The 19702-nt window shown below is 40.9% G+C and overlaps 1 protein-coding gene across 1 annotated transcript in view; it reads right to left on the bottom strand.

The window, feature by feature from the left end:
• prkcaa (protein kinase C, alpha, a) overlaps positions 1–18926 on the bottom strand; it is a 154675-nt gene extending 135749 nt beyond the window's left edge. Inside the window, exons 1-2 of the mRNA XM_010889334.4 lie at positions 18570–18926; positions 16696–16727 (exon numbers count right to left, since the gene is read on the bottom strand). Of these exons, the coding sequence (XP_010887636.1) occupies positions 16696–16727; positions 18570–18736 (199 nt within the window). The 5' untranslated portion in view covers positions 18737–18926. The remainder of the gene's footprint in view (positions 1–16695; positions 16728–18569) is intronic.
• Between the last annotated feature and the right edge of the window lie 776 nt (positions 18927–19702).

Here is a 19702-nt window from a genome sequence, read left to right as displayed (position 1 = left end):
GGTCATTTCCACTCCAAATAGCGATAGAATTACACCAACATTTGTTTTCAATAAATTACTCTAGTTAAAAGGTGTGTAGAGTGAATAGAGAGTTCATATGGTAGGCCTTTTAATCACAGAAACATACCAGAATATGCCAATATTACCCAACAGGATTTTGCTAGTTCCTGTTGGGAACTAATTATTTTCACTTGACTCTGCACACATCCTTTCCTAGGTTCTGGCCACTTGGTTTCACCAGCTTTCCACTGGAAACAACAGCTACTGGGCTATATTGGACATGCTATTTCACATGGTATTATGCTAAGCTAATCAACCTGAGTCTTTTAACACTTTTCTACTGCCTGTCACACATCCTCAGCTTTAAAGTAGAGAGAGGCTGCCTTATTCTTAAAATATTAACGGTGTCGCAGTGACCTCAAAGCGAGAAGAGAATTTGTTTTCAAACTTTTTGGCTTGTTTTCAGAACATTAGTCACCACAATGTTGTGTTTACTATTTGAACAGATTGTGTGTTTCAAATGCAGTCCTGTTAAGAGATAAGAATTTCCAGCAGCAAGATGTTCAACACATTCAGTACTGTTCATACTGTAGTTCAGAAATGAACTGCATGACTTATGTCAACTGTTGCCAATTTTTGAAGGTGGGTGTGTGTGTGTGATCTATGTATGGACTTGATGAACTGTGCATTGTCATGACATCGTGTACAGCCTTTGGGCAATGAGTATTTCATCCTGATGTCAGAGAAGGTACTTTGGCCAACATGTTCATTTACAGTATTTGTCTTGCTGCAACAAAGATATTTTGTAGTTCCTCATGTTTCACAAAACCAACCCAGTATTTCTCAATTTCCCCTCTCTACGGGGCTTTCCCCAAATCAACTTAACCTCCATGTGGTCGTGTATGTGAGCAGAAGAATTGCACTTTCTATCACTTGAGAACACCAGACACCACTTCAAATTAATGGAACTGCAATGAAGTGACTACAGGAGCAGTTCAAAGTGAGGACAACTAATGAAAAGTTCAGAGAACAGTCAAGGAAATGCACACAGGACAACAGCTGACTGACGCTGATGATCTGAGCTGGTTTTGAAAGGGCCTATCGTGTAGTGGTACATTTATAAAACTGAAAGCATGTCTAATGTCTTACCAACATTTATTAATGTAGAGGAAGGCCATGATATTGTCTACTTAATACTTCGGCATAGATAATCGACATTTCAATTGATTTGGAACTAGTAGAGCAGATCCTTGCGTTAACACAACGAAAATACACCAGGCTTCTAAGATATAAGGTGCATGTGCTACTTGAGTTATCTGACCTGAACCCAAAATAAATTGCATTCCTATTTCGAGGCACAGCAAGGAACTTGCTCTTTCTAATTTCAAGTGATGGGAGTTGATAAACCAGAAGTGGAGAGGAGTCCATAATCATTGAAATCTCCAGTTTGGGAACTACAATTACAGAGGTGTTTCACCATAAATATGGATTTGACTACCCTAAATATGGATAAACCTCACTGGCTACAGAATCTAGCGTTTTGGCTACCGTCGCGTCAAAGTGACGTCCAACCTGCTAAACCAGAAACCAACCAGCCTTTCCTTGCTCATTATTTCAAATGGAGAGATATCAAGAACACAGAAATCAAGAATCAAACCACAGTGACTCCCAAGCACACACTGCCAGCTAACAACACAAAGACAGTGCAGCAGCTTCTGTCAGTTTCTAAGGATGCGTCCCTTTATTGGCTGATGGCTGTGCTGGCTGCCAATGACTTTGGCGTAGCCGGGTAGTAACACGGACACCCCAAGGGTTGATTGGTTGTACTGTGCTACAGAAACATCTCCTTTAAGAGTCACACCAGAAACGGGCACTAGCAGTGGAAGACAGCATCAAAGAAATAACATAAGCCTATGCAATGTCTGACTGATGGATCTGGCAGAGAAACACAACAGAGTTTTAACATAGGCCTCTACACAACATCTAAGACATTTTTATACATATGGATTTCACACAATTAATTTTCTTTTGCCAAGAGGATTTCTGTGTTTTACAGAAAATACGAAGTGATGGTATTCCTGCCTGTGCTGTGTGGCTACTCAACAAAGTATTTCTTCTGTATTTATTAAATTCTTACCCTATGAGATCCAGGGCCTGCTGGTTTTTTGTTCTCTCTCATCAATAATTGCACAGTTTAGTCTTTATATGACCACTTATGCTCCATGGTCCAGCATTTACTTTAAGTTCCATCATATTCCGGCACCAATAGGGGAAATTGTCCCACTTCAGTTTCCCCCTCATTTGCGTCCTGGCAGCCTGATGAAGGGGACCGCTTGGGTCCTATTCAAATCAAGCTATGATTTAATCAGCGACCCTATTCACAACACCTTTCACAGTAGGAGTGCAGATAATTAGTTACTATTTCATAATGCAAATACCTATCATAGTGCTCATCAGCACTGAGCCGCTTTGAATCGATAAACAATAAGGCACTGTGGAGGAGCACGGTCAGACACCAGGGCCCAGAGCCATGCTAAGTCTCGTAGCCTCTGCCCGCGACAGGGATTACTGGTCGTGGATGTAGTAGCGTGGATGGTCCAGAGAGGAAGCGGAAGATGTTATTCAGTTGATGTGTTTGGCAGAGCGTCAGCAATAAATGGTGTCAGTGCAATCCAGCGAGTCAAGTGCCCCCTGTGCAGATGTGAGACATCATATGGCATTTGGCAAGACTCCTCGGGTGTGTTCACAGCAACATCAAGTCCTAGAAGGGATCATCTCATGGTATTGATCACCGTTCAAAAGCTAAGCCCTTACGAGCTTATATCTAGGGAGCGTAGTGCAGGCCAAAATTAATGTATGTAGTCCAATTATAGAAAGATTTAAATGCAATTAGATTAAATTCAAAGCTGCCGTTAGACAACAGATATGCAGTAAGCTGTGTTACAGTGGCCCTCAAAAATATTCACCCCCTCAAACTTTTCCACATTTTATTGTGTTACAACAGAAACTCCATGATCTGAAAAATCAAACACACAAATTGTTCTGAATTAATTACAAATATATAAAAATGCATTGGACAATTATTTACCCCCTTTGCAATGACACACAACATTCACAGCGTGTCAGAATTCACCTCTTCGAACACAAACCTAATAAGCAAACATCAGAACACAATCTGAGCCAAGACAAATCTCCCACAAGTGTAATTATCCATTAGCTGCTTCTGAACAACATGTACACCAACAACGGCAAAACAAGAGACACTGATATAGCCAATACACCCCATTCATCCTGTATGCTTTCTCTCCCAACGGCATGGCCGTGTGTCTGCAACCTGATGCTGTTATGACCATCTTGCCACCTGCTAAGTAACGATGACAGAGAAAGACCCCTTTATAGAGACAGCCCAGACCCAGCAGCCATCTTCTTTAAGCTACACTGTCCAGACAGATTTCTTTTTTTCAATGGGCAGGTCTAAAACATCAAAGGAACTGGCTCGGAGGAATAGAGTAGGGAAGAGCCTCCGGCACTTTGCTAGTGGAAAAATATGCTTCTGCAAATGGAGCTAGTCATCTGATGTACGATGCAGACACTGTCAATATTTCTCTTAGAGTACAAAGCCTACAGTGGAGCGGAGGTTCTCTGAAATGGTAGCGGCCAGAAAAGGCCTCCGGTCAGCTTCTCTGCTATCGTCTAACATTTTAACCTGTCGCTTATCACTCCTTTTGTCTTCACTCGCAGCCTTAGAAGTGAACGATGCAAACAAGAATATGCACAAAACAAACACTATTTGATACCAGGCTAACAACCACTAGAGAAGCTACTCTGAAGCCTTTTTTTGGGTTTGTTACTTAAAAGCTTTGGCTCTTTGTCCATCCAGTGTTGGATTGCTTGGCAAGTCAGCAGATTTGCGTGAATGTGCATGAAGCTCTTGAGGAAAACATTAGGAAAGACGCCTATCAAAGATTATATTTGCTTCGAGGGCATTTTAACACAAGTTTTAACACAGAGCAAGAGTTTGATGATTTGTTGATGTATTGTCCTTCATTCGGTCAGGTGGCCCTCTCTTTTACATAGCCAAATGTCAGACAAACTAAAGCCATGTGTTTCTGCTATTTGTTTACTGGAGAAAAAGGCTCATGTCAATCCACCTATGATTATCGACAGGCGTAACTTGTCCCCAACACCATATTACTTTCGCAGTTGGTCTTTTGTTAAAATACAGGAGTTAATAGGTTACAGTTACTAGCCTATTTCTTCTGGGTAGACGTCATCCATGCTAATGTGAAGTATCGCACAATGTGTCCGACAAAAAGTTATGGCACTGCATTGGATGCATAATCAACTCCTTGTAGTCAAACGCAGTCTGGACCAAACACAGGGACAGAAGGAGCGTGTCACCTACAGCTAAACGCACCACGGTAAATATGGAAGAGGGCAGAGATCTCTATTTTAGCAAACTGCGATGTGTCGTTCAGAACGCTCCCAAGTGCAAATGGGGTGTTCGTATATAGTACAACAGAACCAAACTAAGGGGTACAATTTAATTTGGTGTAAACCCAAAAACTCCAGTCATTGTTATGTTACTTGGGCACGTCCTGCCGTGATGTCTTGGATGCTCAGCGAGCATATCCCCCTGCCAGACAGCCTCTACCTCAATACACATGGCCATGTTTGACATGCAAACCGGAAAAACAAAACAGCTACATTCCACTGGCATTCAAATACTCTGTTCACAAACCAAACATCCTATCCTTCAAACACAATAGGCCACGGGTTTCCAACAAATACATCATGTAAAACACGAATGGATCGGTCTAATGTTGAAGTGGTGTGGCCACATGGACTGTTGAAAACAGCTATAACAGAGGTTTTCAGTGTGGATGGGCACAGATAGTCGAATATTCGAATAGCCAAATTTAAATTTAGTATTCCAGTACTTGAGTGTGTATTCAATTTTGCCCCCCCACATTTGTTTTACATCATGTATTTTTTGTTGTTGAAATGAATAAGCCTGAATATAATTTTATAAATATTATAAAAATTAAAGTTTTTCACAATATCCCATGACATTGAAATCAAATTCTAGTTTTGTAAGTAGTTTTTATAACAAGCGTTTCACACACATTTGTCGTTTACAATCATCAATCAAAGCGTGTGGTGGGGTCCAGTCAGTCAGAATGATGCAATATACACTGCTTAGCCTACTGTTAGCAAGTGAATAAAAGTTAATTAATTCAAGGGACGATGGATTATATTTACTAAATTAATGTAACCTATGGAGGGAAAAAATTGCAACCAAACGCTACGTAAAGTTTGGCTGTGGAAACTAAAGGTGTTTGAGAGTTCAGAAAACGGTGAGCAAATAGTATATAGCTGGCTAGCTTAGCTAACTTGATTTCCTAGACTCTTCCATACAATAAACTCGATGTTGTGTTGATAAATATTGTCTACTAGTACTGGAGCCTACTGTCTACCACACGGCTCCTTCCATTATTCTCAATGACCGCACTTTTATCACAAATGGTCATTGAGTCAATGGTACAAGAGAACTACACCCACTCCATTGCACGTTATGTAGTAGCGCTAAAATTGTATCGGTAGTTTTTAAAGACATTTATTTCAATTAACCGAATACTATTCGAATAATAACATACTATTCGGATAGTAAAATCTTGTCCAACGCTCATCAAGTTTTTCTTGTATGGTTCTTTCTTGTCAGCTTGGTATAGCACGATTGTCTGAAGACTGGGTGGCACCACCGGAATTGGGGTCAATTCGCTTTCATTTCACTAAACTCAAAAAGTAAACCAAACACTTTGTAATAGAAAAGTACTGAAGAGACTTCAAATGCCTGTGTACTTTACGTATTGACTGGAATTGAAATGGAATCGACCCTTTCATCCTGATGGAAAAATGAACACATTTCTCGGCTATTATGATGGGAACACCGCCTCCCTCCGGCTTTTCCCAAGGTCAATTCTGGTGATAACAAAGACAGAAGTAAAAGTATGGGCTCTCTTGACGACAATCATATACAGAGATCTTGCTGCAAAAGGAGAAAAAGAAAGACCCACATCAGCTCTGTTGGATCTACAACCATAATCCACTCACACAGTCACAGACAGAGCTTGTATTAACCAGTGGTGAGGGAAAGCCAATTCCAATCCATGATACAAGCGCCCTGGCTACTGATCGAATGCATGGCCCAAATGAACCTGGTTTAGCTTTAGTCTGGCTCTTGGGCCATTAGTGTGCTGATGAACCGTTTACCTGAAGGTGGTAAAAGTAAAAAAAAAACAAAAAACATTGTTACCTCGCTAAATTGTGTTGAATTGAGGGATGTACAGTTGTGCTCAAAAGTTTGCATACCCTTGGAGAATTGGTAATATATGTACGATTTATAAAGAAAACATGAGAGAGCAGGGAAAAAAACGTATTTTATTTCTTATGGGATTCACATTCAACTCTAGGTCATAACATTCGTCTTGGCAAAATCCCTCCAGGTCATGCGAAGTCTTTTGTCCTCTTGCATGAACCGCACGTTTGAGATCTCCCCAGAGTGGCTCGATGATATTAAGGTCTGGAGACTGTGATGGCCACTCCAGGATGTTCGCCTTTTACTGCTATAACCACTGAAGGGTCAACCTGGCCTTGTGCTTAGGGTCATTGTCGTGCTGGAAACGTCCAAGTTCGTCCCATGCGCAGAAGAATGCAAATTGCCTGCCAGTATTTTCTGATCACATGCTGCATTCATCATGCTATCAATTTTCACAATATTAGAGCTCAAACACCCCCAAAACACCAGTAAGCCACCATCATGCTTCACAGAGGGGATGGTATTCTGTTCACTATAGGCCTTGTTGACCCCTCTTCAAACATAGCGCTTATGGTTGTGACCGTAAAGTTCCATTTTGGTCTCGTCACACCAAATTACACTCCAGTGTGCCAGAAGCTGTGGGGCATGTCAAGGTGTTGTCGGCCATATTGTAACCAGGCTTTTTTTTTTGGCATTGGAGCAGTAAAGGCTTCTTTATGGCAACTCGACCATGCAGCTCATTTTTGTTCAAGTATCGTCGTATTGTGCTCCTTGAAACAACCACACCGTCTTTTTCCAGAGCAGCCTGTATTTCTCCTGAGGTTACCTGTCGGTTTTTCTTTGTATCCCGAACAATTCTTCTGGCAGTTTTGGCTGGAATCTGTCTTGGTCTACCTGACCTTTGCTTGGTATCAAGAGATCCCAGAATATAATAAGTGAGTGAACAGTACTGTCTAGCATTTACAAGGCTTTGGATCTCTCTTTATATCCTTTTCAAGCTTTGTGAAGTTCCATTACCTTGTTACGCAGGTCTTTTGACAGTTCTGCTCCCCATGGCTCAGTATATAGCCTGCTCAGTGCATCCACATGAGAGCTAACAAACTCATTGTCTCTTTATACACAGACACTAATTGCAATTTAAAAAGCCACAGGTTTCGGAAATTAACCTTTAATTGCCATTTTCACCTGTGTGTCAGTAACAAGGCCAAAAATTCAAGGGTATGTAAACTTTTGAACAGGGCCATTTGGGTGATTTCCGTAATCATTATGATTTAAAAAAAGAGTCAAACAACTATGTGATAACATATTTTCAAAATCAATGCCAAAATTTCACCGTTTTTGCCAGGGTATGTAAACTTATGATTGTATACTGTATATAGACCTGGATATCCCGGTATTTTATTGCAGTAGATCTCTAGGCAGGATGTGTAAGGAAGGTTCAATCTCTTCTGTTCTGGCTGTTTAGTTGTTTAGACTCTCTGGGTGGCCATCAGCGGACGGGAAACCCAGAGGCTTTGCTGAGGGAAAGGCAGGTGGGGTAAGTGGTTTAGTCCCTCTGGGTTTGCTGATGCAGCGTTAGCTACAAAAGTTACCTCCGGCCGGCATGTTCACATCACACCTGTAATCAGCCTGGATACCCCAGCGACCATCAGACGGTGCGACACAGGCCGAAGTCACGGGTGTAATCCATCAGGAGACGCTTAAAGAAAGTGTCAGGCGAGAGAGTGGATTGGATGACTAGCCCCATTGACACACGCCATTCACAGACACCCACACACTGTACTAGAGAGATCTCTGGATCCTCTCTCTGAGCTTAATAACCCTCTGGGATGTAATACATTGTAGGGTATCTTCAATTAACAGTTATTACCGATAAGCTAAGCACAGATCGTGCTGGAGACATTCTAATGTACACTTCATTCCGTAGGCGAGAGCAAGAGAGGGTGGTGACCTCTGTTCTATACACCAGTTAGAGTGCACTGTAGCAGGCAAGGGCTCTGGCAATCCGCCCGGGAGAGGAAAGCCCTACTGTGAAAGCCGCAATCTACAGAGGCAACGCTGGCTAAACCACTGATTAAAGGAATAACCCAGGGCATTGACACTGGCATTCCACAGTTCCAGAGTGATTCCCATAAGCCTGGTTGGTTGAAACAGTAACCATTCTTTGTCATTATATGGAATTGTTTCGTTTTGACGTCATCAGCGTATTTCTATTGCTCTGGTTAGCCGTGCCACAACTGAAGTATTTTTCCATGAACGGAAAAAGTTTATCGATTTTATCCTCATCTTTTGAAATATGAAAGCTACTTATTTTCAGCAGTTATTTCTGTGATGGATCAACATTTTATTTTGACAGGCCTCTTGTATGTCCGAAGCTATCATAATGGGGAGCAAAAAGCTTGGAATAACAACTCACAAAAAACTGCAATACATATAAAACCTTTAGAATTACAATACAAATCGTATTAGCACCTAAGTTACGTAATAATGCTATAACTGGAATCTTCTACATATCATCATCAAAATCGTTCAAAATGAATCAATAATTGAGTAAAAACAACAGTTGGACAATCACTGAAGACTTGCTTGTTGAAATGGTTAAAGTGTGTGTGTGTGTGTGTGTGTGTGTGTGTGTATGTGTGTGTGTGTTTTTAGGCCTGCCCAGGTTTTGTCTGGTATCTTGTTGAATCTAAAGCACTAGGGTCAAACTCCTTCCATGGAGGGGGGAGTGTTGGGTGGTTTTCCACTTGTTCTTGACTAAGTAATTAATTAGTTAGAAATGACCCTCACCTGGTTGTCTGTCTTAACTGACAGACAATGGACCCAAAATGAGTGTGACTCCTAAGAACGGACTCGGGACCAGAGTTTGACACACAACTCACACGAGCTCACAATCGTTTCGGCAAATGTTTTTTCATTAATGAATGGAGATTTAAGTGAAATCAATTTTGTACCTCAAACTAAGGAAATACATTTGATTTAATTATATTTTTCCCCTCCTTATTTTACCAGGTAGGGTGACTGAGAACACACTCATTTACAGGACCTACATTGGTAGCAATTAAGATGAACTGCATTACTCATTGACTGAACGACAGTTAATTGTCTTGCTGGTCCAATTTAGAAATAATTTCCTTACTAGTCAGGGGCTGTATTCACAAAACAGGATAAACGTAGTTCCCAACTTGCTGATTTAGGAGAAACTCTTAAAAACAATGGCTGTGTCAGTCCTAATTTCAGGACTCCTACATGTTTGGTCTAAGAGTATTTCACAAAGCGTTTTAGCGCTAAAACCAGCTCCTAAATCTATGAAAGGGTGGGAGTAGTCAAAAGGACCCCTAAGTCACTCAGACCAAATCACAAACAATCCTAAAAGGGCTGCTGCTGGAAATCTGCTTCATAATCAGGTCGACGTTTTAGAAACATTTAATGATTCTGAGCTTTTAACAAGGTATCATCTTAAACGCAAGGGCATAATGATCATAGCAGAGATTGTCAGGGATGCAGTCACTTGCCTAACAAACAAACAGAAACCAGTGAAAGCCGAGATCAAGGCTGGGACAATTCTGTGCTACTTGGCCACAGGGAAAATGCAGCGCAGATTAACTACATATATCTAAGTCATCTGCCAGACCCCACATTGTCTGAAAATGCGTAAGGTTTCCTTGTGATGTTTGCCATCTACAAAGAAACAAAACAGACTTCATGGCCATAGCTGGATCACCTGGCGTAGTTGGTGCTATTGATGGGACACATAATTGCACAAATGATTGCACCATCAAAAGACGAACGCGCATTTCTGCCAGACATGTAAGAGGCTGACAATTAGCTGAACATATATTGACTAGTCAGTATGTCATACTTAGCCTACTTTTTTTATTTGAATACCTTTATTTCAATATGGCAACATGACATATCCTTCTACAGTAGAATGATGAATTCACTATGATGAATTCCCTGAGACAGACCCCTCCCCTATCAGCCAATCACTGTGGGCGTAGTAAGCAAGCTTGTTCGTGGAACACATCATCATCCATAGCAACGGGGTCAACCCCGCCCTTTCTCTTAGGATAAGATTTCACCCAATTCCACAGTAAAAGTTGGTCAGAGCAGCTTTGTGAATACATAAAGAGGAAACTCTTGGCTCATGACTTTTATTGCTGTTTGGGAGGCCTCTTGGTGGTAAGAGACATTTTTCTTTTGAATACGGCCCCAGATGATCTAAACTAATCTAAATGTTCTAGACTAAATACCAGCCAACGGATAATCTCCATTGAGAATGTTGTCATGTCCCGGATTAGAAAAGCCCCATCCCTGTCAGCAGGGGTCATTGTGGGAAAGGTGGGCCCAGTTTAATCCACCGCTGGGTAATCTCCACACCAGGGCAGCCAGATAGGTGTCCCCAGTGCCTGTGGGAGGTGTGGCGGGGACTAGAACACACCTGCTTGAGGCTAGAAAAGGACACAGGGTGGCATTTACCTTTCCTCCTCTGTCAACACGCCTTTTTATTGGCTGTCACAGTGCCGGATGTGCAGGAGGATGCCCTTAGCACTGTCTAAACACGCCTGGGGCACGGGAGCCTGGTGCGAGGCCGCTGCAGGGTAAAGCGTTATCGTCACGTCTCCTCTGGGTCAATGTTTGGCTTCAGCATGGCTGAGTATGTCCGCAAACACAAGGAAGGAGCAACGGCTGACTGGAATACAGATTATTGATTTTACTGCCTTTTCACTCGAAAGGACAGGACTTTTACAAAGCGTTCTTTTAGAACCTGACGATTTATGATCGCACCAAGTCCAAACCACGAGACCTGGAGCTATCCAACTATTACAATGTTGTTTCACATTGCTCATTCGTGTTCCATATATTTCCATAGACTAAGAATCAGTGCTCTGCTATGGGATTATTGCTCCCTTGGGGGATTTGTCTCTGCTCTTGTCACACTATCAAACTCATTATACCTCCACTGCAAACCACAGAATACATTGGAACGCCTAGGGTAAAATCCATTACCACTGGTGAAAGAAGGTGGCCCAATTGATCCCCAACATCAAGCCTTCAAAACATCAAGATGCTCCTACCAGAGCCCCATCTCCCCAGCTCTCGGTCAATGCTCGATACTGTACAAAAGGAAAAGGTATTCTAGAGTGTCTTAAAGCTCATCTAAGGCAGGTGATTTTGAAGTTAATAGTTTTATGCATCGTTTAACACCGTGGTACTGTTGCAAATCAACCAGTGAAGTTGGAGTTGACTTTACATGATTTGGTTAGAGCGCAAAGCGCTAACCAAAATACCACTGCATCATTCAATTCATATGTCCAACGTCCCATCAAGCTACAATGCTAGAAAATCAATTTTGACAACATAACTTAAGCACATGAGAATGAGGTATTGTAATCCCAACAGTGCCGTGGCTTGGGTTTGAGCAGCAGATCATATCATAGAACTCAAGTCACACACTGGATAACAGGGCGTACAGTAGGCTAGCCAGAGACAAATTAAGATTAGATTATCCTCTGAAGAAACATTCAAAGCAACTAGCTAGTTGTTGCCATGGTTACCATTTCTGCAGATAAAACAATCATCCTGATACATTCATTCATTCGCCTTTTTCAGAACTGGCAGTCTTTTGACGTCCACATGGCATGGCGCGGAAACAGAAACGGCGCGGTCTGCTGGTCACAGTGATCGGCACAGACGGTGTCTCACGTGGTGACTTTTGTACTTGGATAAGCATTAGGTCTGGTTGTCTTTCACTCTTACCTCAGTATTTACTCACCCATTTAATTGGTGAGGGCGAGTAACATGGTAGTGACATAACTCCTGCTCAGCTGTGAACGCGATGTTAGGTGTCAGTTTACACACACACACACACACACACACACACACACACACACACACACACACACACACACACACACACACACACACACACACACACACACACACACACACACACACACACACACACACACACACACACACACACACACACACACACACACACACACACACACACACACACACACACACACACACACACGAAAAGACTTGTTGAGTGTTAGCTAGTTGATATGACAGCACATTTGGCAAATGCTGAAGACATTCTTTAAGCTCTGTGTGGGCGAGTGGACTTCCACAACACAACCATAGGTAGATCATTAGTTATGGAAAAATGAATGATGCAGTCCAGATATTTGGCTTTAATTCCCAGAAATATCATGTGAGACTTGAGTTCAGGCCAATGGACAACAACAGCACTAACATAATTCTCTTTTATATTTAATATTTGTTTAATATTGGTGTAAATAAGTGGTTCTTTGTATATTCCAATGAGTCTGGAAAATAAATATTTTGTATTTAGCTGTATGTAGTAAATAATAATAATCACCTATAACTGGGGTTTTCAGGTGTTTCATGTTATATGCGGACTCCAGGAAGACTAGCTTGTACAACAGCTTATGGGGAATTACTTAATAAATACTTTTACTCAATATAAACCTCCCAGCTTGTTGATTCAAACCTAATTTAGAAAGAGACATTTTAATAATTGATGAGAGGGGTATTTTAGACCTTGAGCCATGAATAGCAGGGCTGTTAGCTACTAGCCTTCATATTGATAAAGCAGACATTATTTATTGAATGCACCCTCCAGCCAATTCTGCTTCCTGAATTTACTTTGAAAGAAAATACTGAAAGAACAGAAGCCCAGAATGACGACGCTGAATCATACTGAATTCACAGAGCCACAGTACAGTTGGTATCGTCGGCCAGCTCACAGTCATTTTCTCTCGCCTGCCAAGTGCTGCTTTCACACAGTTCAGTTAGGCCAGACTGACACTAGAGATATTAACCCAATCCGTGGTCTCCCAATCAGCGCTTGCCACATATTTCCAAATGTTCCAATAGACCCAACACAGCTATAAAAAGTGTAAGCACATACACGGTTTTCAGTTGATGGCCCTCGCAAGCTCACAGGCACCTATGTAAAATATTTTGTCTTAAATTGGCAAGCAAATGTGAGGCATGTCCCCGAATGAATCATTGACATGAAACTATAAAAGGTTCTTTACCTAAGCCTACCCACATCTTCATCAGATCACACAATCACAAAAGCTAGCTGCTCACTGGGCTGTGTTCCAAGTCCTGTTTAAACATGTTCTTGCCTCAAGCTCTGAAAATGTACAAGTCCATCTTAAATGCAGAAATCTACAGTTTTTTTGCTTTCGTCTTCACCGGTGGCATAGCCTAGCAAAATTTATCAGAGCAAACGTTAACATTTTGACTATTTTTAAATCATTTAATAATGAAAGCTGGCGCAGACTTGCCTAGCCTACCATACTATGAGCTCAGAGACTGTTAAAACCAGTGCTATGGCTCTACGTAGAACAGCGCTGTAAATGGAGTGGTTCAAGAGATTCCTCCCTATAGCCCGTCCAAAGGGCCCACTGCCGCAGCCGAAGAGTGGCGGTGGCCTATCCAGGGCTGTTCTGCATCTCTCCGGTCCAATGCAACGGTAAGCCTCTGTAAGCAGGAGCGCTGTCCTCCAAACAGGGCACGTGTCGTCCGCATGTCAAGCGGCGTCTCCGATATGCCGCTTTGAAAGTGATAGCATCACGGGGGAGAGGGAGGCCTCTGTGTTGCATTGTGAAGAGCAAGACAAGAAGCGCTTCACAGTTAGGGTGGAGGAATTAGATGAGAAGGCAGCGGTGTGTAATCACTGCCACGCCTCCACCCTACACAATAACCTGAGGGTTCTCTCATCCAATATTTAAGCGCAGGTAAACACTCAGAGCCTATGAGCATTTTTTTTTTTCATAAAGCACACTGAAGAGATGTTTGTAGCTATTCAACATTTCAGGTTGTAGTGCTTCCAAATGTTGGGAACGTGACAGTTTTACTTCCTAAACCATGGATCTCAGAAAGATGGGGGCGCAGTATGTGAAACCCTGTTTCGGTTCTTGGGAGACAGGACACACACACAAAAGGGCTTGACAAGCAGCAGGAGATAAAAATCCATCTCTGGCAAGTGTTTGTCCTCAAACTCCAGCAAAGGACATCTCTTGGCTACCACTAAAACAGGGTTCTCAGAAGACATCTGTTAAGAAAGACTGACTCTCAAGCAATGGCTCAATGATCACAGGTTAACATCACGCTGACCGGCTGAAGCGGCAGCACTTAACACAAGTCCCAGACTCTCATGGCCGGCTGGCAAGATCCCCACTTTCCACATTAAGCTGCCATTCAAATTCAACAGAGGACGACATATATCTGAGGTGGACACTGTGTAAGTGCAAATCAACACGCTTAACTGTTGTCACTGGGGATATGTTGATAGCTAACATAATTGCACCAACGTAGGTCCATACTGAACATAATTTCCGGTCTACAAAATAGTTCCATACAACATAATTCCTTAAGAGGTACAGTTGCAAAGGTGAGAGACGATTAGTCCCACATTAGTAGATTGGAAGGGTAGCCAGGTGGATCAAAATGGCCGACAACGTAATGGCAATTGTTGAGTCTCGCAAGACTCCAATGTTGACCTACTGTCACTTCTGGTTTTGGCATGAGAATCGCCCAAAGATAATTGCCACATGAAATGTTACGTTTAAGTCATTTAGAAAAAGGCTATCCAAAGAGGCTCACAATAAAATGTAAAATCAGAGACTTGCCAAAACCTCCTACCGAAGCAAAGTTAAAGAGCTGAGAAGCGGTGCGCAAAACAGTTAGAAGATTTTAAAAAACGCAGTACATGCTATTTTCCCATGCAAGCAACATCGTCCCCGGAGAAAACTGTTCATTGTTACCAGTTGTTCTTTGTTGTTAATAATATCCAAATGGGAAAATGTTTTACAAATAGGTTTTTCCATCAACAAGACCTTGAAGTCGGACCACAAGTCTTAAAAGCTAAAATAAACTTCTGGCCAGTGTGACTTGGCTTGAGTTCCAGCAATGTTATAATTTCATTAACTCCTCATAACACAACCTAACTCTTAAAATACTCATCACGTTCTATGGATTCTGTCTGTATAAATATATATTTCTATACAGCCTACATTCTAGCCATCATCCAATCTTATGCAAACCTTAATGGCTGGAACCGTTACCCAGGGTTTTCTTGTGGGACATAACAAGCCTTTTCACAGCCTAAGCACATGACCTACATTCTTCAGGTTTGACTAATTCATTCAACCCATCAACAGGCCATCCTCTACAGACGGGAATCAGTTAAGATGTAACCTGGCTTAAATTCTTTCTGTATCAGTAGGCTGGTGCGGAAAGATTAAGGTGCCATAACCATAAGATAGAACAATTGAAAAATTCGACACCAGGCTTGTTCTGCCTTACTCAAACTTTGAGGAGTAATATCTAAATCACAAGCAGATTCAGCTGGCAGTCTACACAATTTTCCCTATTGACTATTTGGTGGACTAATTTTGACCCAGGTCAAAAGGGCTTTAGTCAAATGTAGTGCAATATTTAGACACCAACAGGGGGACATTTGGTCCTGAGCCAAGAAAGGCCTCTTGGCGGATCATATTTCGGTTTCCTTTTCAAGGTCTATTTGAACTTTGGCATCCATGAGATTGCAATGTACGATATGATTTCATGCCGTGTCAGTCTAGTTAGTCAGCTGGGAGTAATGCTATCGATTCATTTCCACTAAAGCATTTAGTCCCAGAAACATCTAGGTCTGTCCTTCCAAGAGCTGAGAGCAGCATGAATTGCATGTCATTTATACATCATATTTAAATTCCTTTGTTATATTAAATTCCATTAACACAGACGATCGGTCCTTCAGACTGACAACCCCTTAATCTCAAGACACTATATCACCAGCTTAGGCAGCATAAAAGCCATCAGGATGATTCACGTCGAAAAATGCATCTGAATAAACTCAGAGTAAAAAATAAAAATAAAGAATTAGAAAGCAGAGAAAAGTACGTGTTTCTATGGTGTTTCCCTGGCTGACTTAAAAAGAAATGGCTTTATATGGCTTTTAAAACCACACCAAACATTTGCAAATGATAATGAGATTCAAAAGGGTTTAGAAAGAGAAAAGAGACAACATCGATCCATAAATTACACCATAAACTATACCACAATTTAAATATGAAAAAATAAGAATAAGAACTTTCCATCACTGAGCACGTGCCCGACTTATTAAAACTGTCATATTTGTTTTTATATTTTCCCAAAACTCTAACAAACTGTAACCCTTACCCTAACCCATTAGCCTACAAACATTGAGAAAAGTCTTTGTTCTGAAGAGGTGGGGAAACAAACACACGCATACATCCATATTTCTCTGCATGAATGAGGCAGCACCACATGGAGTGTGGCAGAGGAACTTGACAGTGATCAGTTGCATTTACCTTGGCACTGGAATCCTTGCTTTCCAAATCCCCTGTGAAAGAGAGGAAATGAAAGGGTTAGTTCTGAAACAGCATAACAGAAATACACAAGAATAAACCAGGATCAAGTGGCAGTTTCTGTAGAATAATGTTCAACTAGAAAAGTGACTGTAGCCTAAACTCATATGGTGGGTTTTCTAAAATCAAAACATCACTAGTATTTTAGAGGCCATAGCTGTTACGAAATTATGATTACAATTAATTTTGTAGTAATAAATGTCACAGATGAAACACAAGCCCTAAGGACATCAACATAGGTGCATCTTCAATCAGTAAGACTACATCCTAAATAGGCTACCATAAGGTTTGTTGGCAATAAGCAATTAATCAAATGTAAGAAAATGACGGTAAGCATAATTTTTACAATTGGTTACAAATTAACCAGACGTATTAGCAAGCCACTCTAGGCTGACAGGTTACAGTAGAGTAAATTCAAGTGTTATATGATTTACATTTGCATGTAAAAATCACAAACTCAATGTCACACAGCAATGAAAAACAAAAGATGAACCTTTTGATGGGTACAAAATGGGTCTATACCGCAAAAAAGTAGACTTATATTGGCATGTAACAGAAACTTGGTCAATTTCTTTGGGTGGGGGGCATTTTGGATATTCACAAAAATCAGTGAGTATTGAAATGTCTTTGGTCAAAACAGGGATTACCACTTTGAAGGAAAGTTCTTGCAGGACAAAAAACAATAGTTTAGATATTGCAATTTTCCATTATTTCTTCAGAGAGGTTCATATACTGAATATGCATGATGTTCAAATGAATACTGGAACAGAAAAAGACCTAAGCGACTGAGTGTTACATGACTGGTACCAGACCTGGTTGTTCCAGCATCTTAGATACAGCTGATAGTTTATAGAGAGATGTGCAATAAACAAAAACAGAAAGTTTTCTGTATGAACAAACACCTTGTCAGTGAGAGAGATCAGACAGGAATTGCCAGACTCATCCAAGCTGACAGAATGGCCACAAGTACTCAATAACCACTCTTTACAACAATGGTTTGCAGAACAGCATTTCTAAAAGCAGCGCATCAAACGTTGAAGTGGATGGAGGCAAGAGGGTCCTACCTAATGCTGGATAGGTATACCTAATAAAGTGGCCAATGAGTGTCCACTGTATATAAAAAATTAAATAACTCCACAACTAGATGGAGATTAACACCTCTTAAAATGCATCTCCGCATCTATTTTCAAATCTTGAACACAATTTTCAAAATATAAACAATAGCTTCAGTAAGTCAAAATGAACACAGAACAGGCACACACAATAAGGTGGTATTTTAATTTGGGTTTAGGAATAAATGTACAACGTAAAGTGCATGTTCCACAAATGCTTGATAATGTTTGGCAGGTCCCAGCGAAGACTGGCAGGTAGCTGTGAGTGGTGAAAGAAGCTCACGGTGCGCTTCCGAAAAGTCATGAACAATTACGGACTGAAATGCGTTATTTGACACATGACTCTTATCTATAATGGCCCAAATAAATGCAGATTTTCTACATACCCTTATAGAAAAAAGTCTGAACTACAATAACATTAATTAAGAATAAACAGGAAAATGGTTTCATGAGGAAATAATTACTTTTATTTTTGGATAATCAGATAATATTCGCATGGGGCATACAGCTGAGTCACGCAAGTAGAAAGTTTCCTTGGAAATCTCGCAACTTTGATGATAACATATTTCCAGCAAGGAAATTACACGTAATGGTGTGTCAGTTACAGGGAAAATAACAACTTAAAGGAAAGTGAGCATAGTTAAGAGACGTCTCCAAATGTTCAACAGGCAGCTAAGAAGCAATCTGGAGAGGAAAAGTGCTTACCAGATAAAGTCGGTGCAGTGGCTGCAAAAAGTCGGCTGCTTGAAAAACCTTGCAATAAACTTGTGGTCCTTCACTTCATGGACGTTTTTCTGCCTCAAAGCACCTTTGCGAGCAAACCCTTTCGCGACGTCCCCTGTCTCCTCGTTCAATAGCGCGACATCAGCCATAGCCAAATAGCAACGTTTCAGCCCTCTATCAAATGAATAGGACTACTAAATTGTATGTAAAATCTTTTTTCACGACTGTCTTGCAGCACTATGCATGAGAAGCAATTTCTACCTAGGGTCTCTCCCTTACTGTCGCTACAACTACTTACTGACAGCTTCAATGAGCGCTTCGCTTCCTTCTTTCACTTGGGCTGACGTCACCACAAAGCATCGCCTCGTGGGAGGGCTATGGAACTGTCTGATGGAATTTGAAAGATTGGAGCGTCATCCAGTGGTGGACATCCAGTGGTTAATCCAACCATACAAATAAAGATTGGTTACATTTAGAGAGTGCTGTATAAAAGTATACCAGTAAGGTATACTGTGTAAACGATATGTCCAATACGGACGATATGTCCAATACGGACGCAGTAATATACTGGGTAATATGGTTAAAACGTTGTCTCTGAACCAATCATGAACACTCCTACTGGAACTAATATTCCAGAGAGTCTTAAAAGAGGAGAAAATGAAATCCTCTTGCTGTTTAATAAAAGTCTATCTAAGGATTATTTATTTAGAAAACGTGTATGCCTGTATATTTTATCTGGGCTTGGCACCTTTCATATTGCTTTGTTTCTTAGAAACTCCCAGTCCTTGTCCAATGACAAGCTTAAACATAACGTGAAGCTGCAACCAATAAAATTGGAAATACAGAGAATTTTGACCTTCATTGTATTGGATTTGACCTGAATCCATAGTTTCTCATTTCAATTGAAAAATATTTTAATTAATTTCCTTTAGTAATATAATTAAATTCCTTGGCGTGTTATCGTATTACTTCATCTCTGTTGCAAACAAAAGAATAACATACACATTTCTAAAATAAAATTGTCATACATTCAATTTAATGGGGATTGAAATTAATGTTTTGATCTTTCCAGCATAGAGACTGTGTTAAATAAGCATGGATAAACCATTTTGGAA

This window comes from Esox lucius, chromosome 9 (genome assembly GCF_011004845.1).
Source record: "Esox lucius isolate fEsoLuc1 chromosome 9, fEsoLuc1.pri, whole genome shotgun sequence".
Classification (NCBI taxonomy): Eukaryota; Metazoa; Chordata; class Actinopteri; order Esociformes; family Esocidae; genus Esox; species Esox lucius.
The sequence above is the reverse complement of the archived record's forward strand: the minus strand, read 5'-3'. Positions and strand labels throughout refer to the sequence as shown.